Source organism: Pinus tabuliformis, chromosome 5_1 (genome assembly GCF_031772625.1).
Source record: "Pinus tabuliformis cultivar Carrire ecotype Pingquan chromosome 5_1, CPIR1, whole genome shotgun sequence".
In the NCBI taxonomy this organism is placed as follows: Eukaryota; Viridiplantae; Streptophyta; class Pinopsida; order Pinales; family Pinaceae; genus Pinus; species Pinus tabuliformis.
Window position 1 is genome coordinate 315,244,636 of NC_142305.1, and position 12,027 is coordinate 315,256,662.

A 12,027-nucleotide genomic window follows, 5' to 3' on the forward strand; every position below is an offset into this window, starting at 1 on the left:
ATTGTCTTCCAAATTCGACATGAAAAATCTTGGTGCTACAAACTATATTTGGGCATAGAAATTAAACGAGATCGGCCAAAGAGGAAGCTCTGGTTAAACCACAGGAAGAATGTCGGGACAATGCTACAGAGTTTTAATATGTAGGATAGCATACCAGTGAAGGTTCCTATTCCTATAGGTGTAAAGCTATCTATTGAATAGTGTCCCAAGGCACAAGAAGATGTAGGGGACGCGTCTTGTGTTCCATAATTGCAATCAGTAGCCTCATGTATGAAATGGTTTTTACAGGACCATACATTGCACATGTCGTAGGAGTATTGAGCAGGTTTATGTCAAAGCCAGGGAAGTAGCATTGGACAACAATGAAGCGGGTTTTCAGGTATTTGCATGGTACTAGTGTTTATGGTTTGTGCTACCAAGGAAGACTAGGATTGGATAGATTTTTGGACATCCGTGGATTTCTTGATGCATAATGGGTTGGAGATCTAGACTAGAGAAGATCTACAAGTGGGTATTTTTTTAACCTATTTAGAGGGGTAGTCAATGTCTGTGGCTTTGAAGAATACTAAAGATGCATAGAAAAGTTTTGTGAGCACTGAGAAGTTCACTTGGTGTAGAGAAACAATGTGAATTGCAAGGTTGGACCAATTATTAAGCTCTCCTGTGACCCATTGTGTGGAAAATAAAACAATAAGTTGGAGAATGTTGGGTGTGTGTTATATTCATTCCACGACTAGCCCCATGCGCGAAGCCAGGGGGCAAAAGGTTCCCCTTCATTGTGTTGGGAGAAGTGGGTGGGGCGAGGGGGGGTTACACGAGGGTGACAGCACCCCCTATCAGGGGGTTTTATAGGGAATGGTAGACCCTTGCACAGGGTTTGATTCAATGCCCTAGAAAATTTGTTTTAGATGCTATATTAGGTGGGTGAATCTACCTATGGTTTTGTGCATGGATTTTGCACTTGGTTTTGGGCATGACAGTTTTCTGCCCACGGTATTTTGTTGATCCGGTCAATGAAACTATGGTTATGCTTTGATATAGGGTTAATAAATTTTGGTTTAGAATGCTTCGGCATGTATATATATGTATTGTAACATTCGAAGGAATATAATGAAAAATCAATCTCGTAGTCTCGGTTTTGGGATCTAGGGGAAAATCTTTGTGTATATCTATTTTATGTTTTATGCTATCGTCATTGCTTATTTTGTTTTTTTAGAATTTGTATGCAGATAATTTTTGTATAGGGTTAAAACCTACAGTGCTACACAGGGAAAGTGGCAAACACCTCACCCCCTATTATGGTGAGGATATGCAGACGTATTATAAGATGCTCAATCCTAATGAATATGAAAATGATGAATTTTACATAAGACACGCTATCCTCAACGCGACCGATGTTATCAAGCAATGGTGTCGAGAACCTGCCAAGTTTCACCATCGCCCAACAATAGTTTATCTGACAAAGATCTTAAGAGACGTATATCAGTGTTTGATAGCCATGTATTGTCAAACAACAAAGTTGAGGTGTTCCAAGAGAACTAGATATATATTCTCAATATGGTGAGGAACCATGGAAGAGATTTTAATTGGATGGATATATTACCTTTTGAATTGCAACGATAGATGGGGCAAGTCAAAGAATCTTTGGAAGAAAATAAAGCTACTCAATTTTACATCTTTTTATATCTCTTGGATAATATCTGTGCATGATATGCATTCCCAAAGTTGTATTGGAATTGGACTCCTAACAAAAATTTCCTAGTTTATGTCCATTATAGGGTGTTATCAAAAAGAAGCTTCAGAGGTGCGTACGATAGATTGGTCAGTCACTTCTTTGTAGCCATATTTTCCCTGATATTCAAGACTAATCTGCCATGCATGGAAAATCAAGTGAAGGAGTTTCTTCAAGATATTTCATACTCGTTTGTAGCTCCTAAGCGAACTTACTACAAATGCTTTGGATGTCAAACGTTCCCTCATCTTATGCCGCAATATGTGACAAACAAGGTGGTCATGGAGGAGGTGGAAAATCAGCTGGACAAGTGACTGTCAAGAACCCTTCACAAGAGAAAGAAATCCCCTTAGCCCATATTTCCATTAAGGATTGGATTATATTAATTAAACAGTCATAGGATGTTGGTAGCCGAAAATGAGGAGGTTATCCGCCTATACTATGCCACCAAGGATTTCGATGCATATGACCATAGGTGAATTGTTAGGCAGCGTTGTTAAAGGATCAGGCATAATACAAGGTATTCATCAATATGCAAACCAGAGGATGAAGAGATAACGAACCGATAGAATGCTAGAATGAAGACACATCCACCCGTGAACACATATTGACCTCATGACGCACTAGCTTAGGACTTGTAGGAGCAGGAACCAAAGGAGGAGGAAACAACACGTCAAGTAAAGAGGTTTTCTCCCATGCAAAGGATCAGGTGCTCATTAAGTGAATGAAGCAAAAAATGGGAATTTGATCCTTGAAATATAGGAGTTGCACAAAAAAAACTAGAGAGGAGAGAAGGAGAAGAAGGACAAGGAGAAGAAGAGGAGAGCAAGAAGTAGGATGAGTTTTCAGAGAAGGAATTGGTAGAAGAAGAAGAAAGGATACATATAGAGGAAGAACAATAGAGGTAGTCTTAGGAGGAGGAAGCGACATAGAGGCTTGAAGAAGAACAATTGACTCATGAATCAGAGGAGGAGGAGTGTGAGGAAGAAGACACCATCCAACCCATGGATGATGAGCCCAATACTCTAGGTGAACAACCACTAACAGGAGGATAAATTCCATTCGAATAGATGTTTGCGGTGTAAGATTTGATCAACTAAAGAAGAGGAATGTGCAACAAAGGCATAGGTACTTTGCTAATTATCCTTAGAACCTAGTCTCAGTAGCAACAAAAAAGGTGATCACCTCCAACACTAGAAGAAATCTGTGGGTAGTTATGGCAGTGAATGTTTCATTCAATATAATGGAGCAAGATAACTCAGATTATTTGCTAAATGAGAATGTAGGATGAGAATGGAACTTGTTTCAATGAAGCAATAGGTGGAGCATCTTGTGACGGAGAACCAACGGTTGTTATCACATAACTCCAATAGCGTAGAATAACAGTCAACCATGCGAGATGAATTGGGGCCAATGGACGATACCATGGAACGAATATAGGATGAGATGATACTTATACAACACGTCCTGGCTCCTCTCATTTGCATTTAGAAGAATGCAGAAGAAGTGGTGAAACTCCTGAAGATAGCAACCAGATAAGTTGACTAGATGCAGGAGTGGACTGCCAAATATTCAAATGCCCTGAAGCATTTGGAAAAGAAGGATAAGTTGCTAGAAAAAATAGATTGAGTGAAATTGAGACTCCACCTATATAATTACTCACATTTGGGAGCACAATCGGTTAACACTATGACTACATATAACAGTCTACATGATGGATTTGAGTCTCTTACACAGAAGCACAAGATTCTTGCCATCGTATCTTTTGAAGCAATCAGAGGTAGGGAGGTCGTATTTCATGAGATCAAAGATTACATTAAACAAATTAAGTAGGTAAAAGAAAGGAAGGCTTAGGAGTGACCAAATATGGTATTCAACAATATGCCTTTTCACTAGTCAAAATGCACATGAATATTTCATGGCTATGGAATAATGTCTAGTCAAGCTCTAAGAACATACTATCAAATGCATTGGAGGTAAGGGCGCGCTAAAAATGAGACTTTCTAGACTGGATCGAAGCCATTGCAAAGGAGTTCCAAGCATGGCATGTATATATCAAAAACGAAATCCATGAAGAAGCACATGATCTATACATTTGATGAGTTTTGTCTTTTAGTAGTTTTGTCTTCTTAGGCCATCATCTCACGTGTAAATTGTCTTGTGTATTAAATGTTATGTAATTAACTCCAAGGGACATAAGTGGAATATGAATGGCCACACATTGGAATGTAATGATTCATATTAGAATATGAATAGCCATAGAAGTCAGAGAGTCATGAGAAGCTCAAGAGTCATTGTATTTGTTATAAGTAACTCTTCATAACTCTAGAAAACAATTTTTGGGGAGGCTTAGCCTTGCCTTCTCTTGTACCACATAGGATTATATGTTATTCTTTGGAGAAGCAAGTTGTGGCTTCGCGTTCCACTATTGGAAACAGTGATTCACTCATTTAATAGTGCACTTGGGATCTCTCACTTATTATTAGAATTTCAATGAGACGACATTCCTTCATATATTTATCGTGTATATAGTTGGACTATTCTGGTTATGTGTATGGTATATTTTGTTTAATTTACATGCTAGGTTAATGAACTATTTTCTTGCTTAGTTATGGTTGTTATTGAATGAATTTTGTTACTGATTGTTTTCTATCACATGGAATAATTTGTAGGTACTCAGCAAGTCTCTCTTTTATCCTCGAGTCCCCCTTTAGGATACCACTATTACTTTTCTAACCGATGGCTGATTTCCCTCACCATCTGTGGAAGTTTCGCTCATACACCTTACATCGAGCATCTCACAAATCTCACATTCTTTTCGCCCCAAAGAGGCATTTCATTCTCCTATGTCATATTGTAACCAAGGCACTTCCTGGAAAACCATTTCAATGGTGGCAAAGCCATATGAACGAATGAGACTCCTACACCAAAAGGTTTGAGTTCTAGTCAGGACTCCACATCGGAGAGATCCCCTTACAATATTGGCGGAATTCAGCATCGTCAAAAGGTTATAAACCATAGGATTAATGATATAGATGTGAGGTTTAATATTTTTTATAATATTAATCCCTTAGTTTTATAATATTAATAATCCCTTGAGTTTATATTATTAATAATCCCTTGGCATTATTAATCCCTTTGGTTTATAATATTAATAATAAGGGTTTATAATATTAATGCCTTGGGCTTATTAATCCCTTCGGTTTATTATTATTCCCTTGGGTTAATGATACCTTGGGTTTATTGAATTATGGTTGAGAATGTGTGACCCTAGGGATAACAATATTAATAAGATAATCCAAATATAATAATAATATAATCACTCAAGTTTAATATTATTCCCTTGGTTTTAATATTATTCCCTTTGATTTATAATATTAATCCGTTGGGCTTGATTTTTGGTTTTTCAACAATGGTACACAGTCACTCAGTAGCCGCTCCATCCACGGGTAATAATACGGGAAAGTCCACTCGAAGGGATCTACCTGCATGCTTATCTGGTTGGGCCTAACCCCAAGGATGTCAAGGAGATTTGACCCCATGACCTCCTAATTGGAAAGGTACTTAGAAACGAGAATTTGACCAATTGAGTTATCCCTTTGGGGTTTCCTTTGGTTTAATATTATTCCATTGTGTTTATAATATTAATCTTTTGGGTTTGATATTATAATATAATCCCTTTGGTTTATAATATTATAATCCATTATGTTTATATTATGGTAATCCCTTAGGTTTATAATATCATTGATCCCAAAAATTTATAATATTAATCCTTGACTTTATTAATAAATGAATATTGTAATATGGCCATATTTTTTTTTTGTAAGCTTGGTGGTACCTTTCCATTAATTTTTTAAAATAAAGCATGTTACGTCCATATGTCTGAGAGTTACGAGGCCTCAACCTTCCCAGAGGGAAACTAGATCTATTGGCCGCCTAACCACAAAATATGCCATCCATAAGCAAAAAAATGATAAGTCTAACTAGCCATGCTATGTAAACCTGAGAGTCTTTGTACTTCCTATTTTTTAGATAACTATAAACATAACTATTAATAAGCCTAAAACTTTGGGCCTAGAACATTCAAAATGAAAAAAACAAGGATGCATTATCGCTACTCATCATTAGCTGAATCCACCGGAGCAGGGTCCTTCATAGTGGAACCTGACAGCTCCGTGTGGGGTATGCAAGGGATATGCTACTCAATTCAGCTCAGCCGACCACTTTGTTGCTGTAATTGAAACTAAATTTTTTGAGATTCTTTAGTATAATCCGACTAACACCATGAGGATACATGCATGTTAGAAGGAAACTGATCTAGAGATTTCAATAGAATGTTCTTCATCATCCGGAACAAATGGATTTTCTTCTTGTATTGGGTTACTCTTCCATGAGTGTGGCCTGGGTCTGAGATCACTGCTTGCCACCCATCCAAATCCAATTAAAAGCCCTCCTCGATTTATTGAATTTTAGCCTCCCACTCCTCAATCAATTGCCTGACCGGGTTGGAGCTACTGGCATGGTAAGCTTGAGTCACTTCTTGAATTATGAGAGAGGTTGACTTGCGCCCACGACCCACCTCGACTGCCCCACTAGAAGAGATGGGTTGGATTTTCAACGATGAAGTGACCTTCCTCTGTTTTCGCTGGCCTCAGCCTTCATTGCCATTTTTCCTTGTACCAGTTTCTCGGGGCATGTTGTTTCTATCGCCCAATAAAGACTTTTCTTTTCCCAACTCCGATTACCCACCAGAACAGGGTCGCAGTTTTGGTGCTCGATGCTGCCAAGGGTCTCGCCCACATTGCAAACATGCTAAATCAAATTCAAATGAAACCAACCAAGTAAGGAACTCGCACCACATTTTGCTACTAACTTGTTTCCAACATAGGATAAGGGTGCCACTGTTTTCAATTGTCTTCCTCTGCCCATTGCAGAGCTTGAATGGGTTGGCCATGGCAACTATTTTCAGGACCTCAACATTATACGACACTTTCCATAGTTCATTAACTTCACTAACCAAACGTTATACTAGGAATTAAAAGGGAGATCGAGCCAACAACTACAATGAGCCATTAGTCCACCAAACCCCTTCTGAGACGACTCCATATCGAATGCCCAGGCTATATAAATCAAACGCCCATGCACAAATACCGTTTCATAGTAAATGACATCAAGCCATACTCAACTTCAAAACGAGAGTTGACCTCTATCTAAACAGAAATTTCCAACCTGGGAGATTCTATTCCACAGGCTAGATGGACCCAGAAACTGGCCATCAGGGTTCTTCCACCTTCGCCCCTCTGCCACCAAAGGGTATACATGGAGTTACCTTAACCCCTGACTCGACTGCCAGCTCTCCCTAAGCCGAAATACTCTAACACCAAACCCAATTCTTCATAGACCCAATTGCCTTTCACCTTTCATGCCCGCGTATGGGGGACTTCCACATCCAAAACACTTTACTACCTAGGCTATGCAGGCACCCATGCGAGACAACCATATAACATACTCTACAGACGCCGAGACGAGCAAGACAATGGTCTAAAATTTGGATTTTAATATGGATAATAAATGTTAAAGAGTCTAAAAGAAAATGCTTTTAGTATTAAACCTTTTTAGTGTTCAAAGGTGATAAACATTCATCCCATGGTATTTTGGGAATTATGTCACACCAAATTTTACTAAGAAGCTTATGAGAATCTATTCATTCTTTACAAATGTTTATTTTCTTCTTTATATTGGTAAAAATAAAGAGATAAATGGTTTCTTCTAAATTAGGGTTGGTCACCTACTTAATTTTCTTAATTTTACTAGAACTAATTATCAAACTATATTTTTTTGTTAATGTATGGTCACTCTTGTGTATAAGTTAATCAAGTTTTTAGTTGTGAGTTATTTATAAAAGATATTAGTCTTGAGCATTTGTGAAATTAATTAGTCCTATATATCTTTAGAAATTCTTAGAGTTAAAGAACTCCAGAAAAAAAATTAATTTCTTGTAAATTTATTTAATAGTGAGAAGAGCATGTAGTATCCCATAAACTTAGAATTGGTTTTATTTCTTTCCTTTAATATGAGTTTTTAACATGCTATGAGTTTTTGGTGATATAAGAGCATATCATCAAGGAAAATAAATTGTAAGTATTTGGTTATATATAAATAGCAATTTTAAAGTTTAGTTATATATTTCAAAGTTGCTTTTATATCAGAATTACCAAATACATAGCTACCATGTAACTATATTTAAGCCTTGACATATGGTTGGCTATGCCAAAATATAAGTTAAGAAATAATAGTTGGTTACAAAAAATGAGCTAAAATTGTGTAACATACAAACTGTAAATTGAGATTCAAAAAAACATAAGCATACAATTATAATGAACATCCATTGTCATTCTTCCTCAGAAGAAGTTGATTGGGTGAGATCCTATCTGCTTGGTCCTAGTGATGTCTATTTCCTGCATCATAGATGTGTGAGATTCAAAAAACATAAGCATACAAGTATAATGAGCATCCATTTTCGTTATTCCTCGGAAGAAGTTGAATGGGTGAGATCCTATGTGCTTGGTCCTAGTGATGTCTATTTCCTACATCGAAGATGTGTCTCTATATGCAACAACGAAGCATCTAGGATGACCGAATGGGTGCACAAATGATTTTGGACTGGATAGATATTGTTGAGATGGATAATTGTCTCACTGTGTTCTTATTGCTTCTCCTGGACGACTCAATGCAATATTGTTTTTATCTACCAATATAGAGTGACAAAGTTGAGGTATTGATTCTTGGAACCCCTAGTGTGACAAGGGTCCGAAACCCCATCAATAACGTTATCCCAAATATCATAGTCAAACTCAACATTCCTATCTTGAACTCCCCATGCTTTGAGAAATTAGATTTCAAGCTGAATTTTTGGGGGAGTTGTCATGCTTGTATGGTAGAAGTAAGCAAGACACGGGGCTTGCAACTAGGCCTATTAGAGGGTCCTTAGCCACGAGGGCCACATCTCAACCACATTTGTTGTTGAGGCATGATATTAAAGAAACTATGAACCCACTGAGAAAATTCTCATGAGAGAGGACAAGGTCGAGGGATTGGATGCCAATGGCAGACCAAGGTGAAGACTAGTGGATAGGTTCATGGGCACGAGTGGTAAGCATGGAAAATGCCAAAGGATCCACAAATGAGTAACGGAAGTAGGAGAGACTATCCAAGTATCTTCCCTAGGATGGAGAAAAGTCCAGATACCTCTCCACAGTACACCACACTTCACCTTCACTTGCATAACCAAATTAATGATCCTAGGAAACCAGAATCACAATACTACAAGTACAACACCACCTCAAAGAATCAAAAGTCAAAAGTAATATTATCAAACTTGTAGGGCGAGTTCTTGAACACTGCAAAAGAACCCTACTAATGACCATCCCTCCATGAATGGCACGAACCTATTGCATGCACCCACATGGATTATTGAAGATTGTGAAGAGTTCAACCAACAATAGGGGCTCAGTGATGGAAGGTTAGATCATGAGAGCCTGAACCTTCCTTAATTGTCATGGAAGGCTAAACAATGAGAGCCTAAACCTTCCTTAATTGTCATGCCACGAGTGCAGACTTTGGAGAGAGAAATTTCCCACAAACAAATACTTAATACAACCAATACATCAGATAATTATAACTTACCTCCAAAAATTCTAAAAAAAAGTGGTGGTATAGAATATTTATGAATTAATACTCTACATCATTACTCATGAGCATTTGTGAATGTATAATATCGACTAGCCTCCACGTCCTCAATTTAATTCCACGTATAATTGAGAGATACAAAATCCTCTTTCGTGCTTCCTTAACACTTTCCAACTCCATCAAAATTATTAACATAAATTTTTAACTTATTTTTATATTTATTATTTAAAATTTTCAAACTCATAATTTTAAATTCTTCGTTTTATTAAGAGTGAAATATCAATGCTTTCGGCTCTTTCACAGAACATAACTTCTCTATATGGACAATATAGACACTTTATTGGATAGCATCATTCCGTGGAAAAAATTAAATGGGATTATGTTTTACAAGGAACAATGATCTAAAAGCTAATCGCGGGGGTGGAGTTTGGGTACTCATGGTCAGTCACTACGAATTTGTTTGGTAAAAGAATCTCATAGGTTTGGGAGAATACTGTAAATATGTGTATAAAATAACGTCTCCAACACATTATAGAATGGAGAGCTATCTATTTGGTTCCATAAGTGTACCCCATATATATATATATGAATGGTTGACAGGATTCCATAGACAGTATTATATATATATACATATATATGCACGTACAAGTGTGTACGTGTGTACCCGTTTAGGTGGGCAATTCCTATTTCTTACTCTATAGGAATTTTAATGCAGACTGACATGGGGCCGGTATAAGGCGATACAACACACCGCTATTTTTATTTTCTCTCTCATCACCTAGTGGCGTGTTGTATCGCCTTATACCGGCCCCATGTCAGGCCGCATTAAAATTCCTATAAGGTAAGAAATAGGAATTGCCCGTTTAGGTGTATTAGCCAACCAATTCATTTATTCAATTTCCTGTTTCGATAAAAATGTACGGTGGAAATTTACAAAAATGTGGTTTGTTAAATCCCTCTGGAAGCCTTGTATACATGGCTAGATGCAAAATAAATGAAAGAGGAACAATAGTTCAACACGTTTAGACTATTAGTTGGACGCTCATAACAATTAGGTTAGTACACTCAACTTCAAAAGTTGATACGACGAATAATGACAAAAGTGGAACATCACATCATGCTCTTTGCAATTTCCTTTAATTTAATTTTATATAGATTGAGCTCAAGGGTTAAATTTGACGCCTGTATGCTCGTATTTCTCCTTTTTACCCGTAAAATACGTTTGAGTTTTAAATTTCCACGTCAGGGGCAACTTGTCATTAATTTCCAAAAACGTCATATTGACGGGCAGGTTTAAAACTTAAAAGTTTAAAATTTTTTCTTTTATAAATTTCTCCTATATATATATTTAACCTATGTCATACCTCCCAGCTAGAGAGCACGGCACGTGTATGTCTGTTTTTCGCTTTGAATTTTACCCGTCTCTGCATAGAGGTTGAGAAAGCTAACATATTTGAGCTGGGAAAAAATGGGGAACGAGAAATTTGTGAGAGCTCTGAAGGCCATGAAGCCTCTAGGCCTTACGAGTAATGATGTATCTCCAGTCCTGAAGCATTTGCTGAAGGTATACTTGCATTTTCAGCTGTATAATTCCATGTATGATAGTTATTGCATTTTGATTTCTTTTTTTTTATTTTGGGCGTTCTGGTACATGTATATGACAATGAGTAGCCTCTCATAGAGGCCGAAAGCTACAGAGTTTTGGCAGATGCTGTGTTCGAATCGCGGGAAGAACAGTTCGAGTCGCGGGAAGAAGAGCTGGAGGTAGAAGTATGTGCTGTCTTTATGTATATATAGATAGTTTCTTTACTTGCATGTAAGTAATTGGGCTTTTTGTTTCAGCACAAGAGAAAAGAAGGAAAGAGGCGGGGTAAACGGACAGTTGAAGAATTTGATGATGATTACAGTGATACTGAGAGTGAGCATGAATGTGAATATGAATTTGTGCCTCCCTTGACTCGAGCTCGCAGTGCTTTGGTTAATAAACCCAAAAATGAGGAAATCGTAGACGTAGAGGAGGGTTTCCATGGTGGAAATGGTGTGTCCATTGAGGAGGAAGCAGCAGAGGCTCCCTCTTCCCCTCCCCGTAGAAGTTCCAGGCACAGAATTGGCTCTTTCGCTTCCTCTGTGTCTGCCTCTACCTCTGCCAGCGGCCAACGAGTTAGTTCACGGCTTCAAAACGAAAATGAGATTGAAGGGAGAGGGAAGCGAATTGCCTGCGAAAACGAGATTGAGATTGAAGGGAGAGGGAAGAGAATTACCTGCGAAAATGAGATTGAAGGGAGAGGGAAGAGAGTTGCCTGCGAGCCACCACCTTTCGTCCTGCCTCCGGCCACCAGTGTTTTGAAAAAGCCGAAAATTGAGGTCACTGAAGATTTGGAAAAATATAATTATGGTGGTTGTTTCGGTACTCCCATTGTTGAAGAGATCGATGAGAGTAGTAAGGGGCTTGACGATTGCCAGACAAGCGGTGAGCTGAAAAAGCCCGAAATTGAGCGGGATGGATGCACATTTCCCTTTCCGGTGATGAATGTGGTTCCAATTACTGCTGTGAACGTCTGCCCAGAACCTAGTTCGGACCAAAATGGTACTGTAAATTACCTTGT

At 38.0% G+C, this 12,027-nt stretch overlaps 1 protein-coding gene across 1 annotated transcript in view; it reads right to left on the minus strand.

The window, feature by feature from the left end:
- LOC149164631 (uncharacterized) overlaps nt 1-10,700 on the minus strand; it is a 33,867-nt gene extending 23,167 nt beyond the window's left edge. The window contains exon 1 of the mRNA XM_089429559.1: nt 10,631-10,700. Within this exon, the coding sequence (XP_089285685.1) occupies nt 10,631-10,700 (70 nt within the window). The remainder of the gene's footprint in view (nt 1-10,630) is intronic.
- Between the last annotated feature and the right edge of the window lie 1,327 nt (nt 10,701-12,027).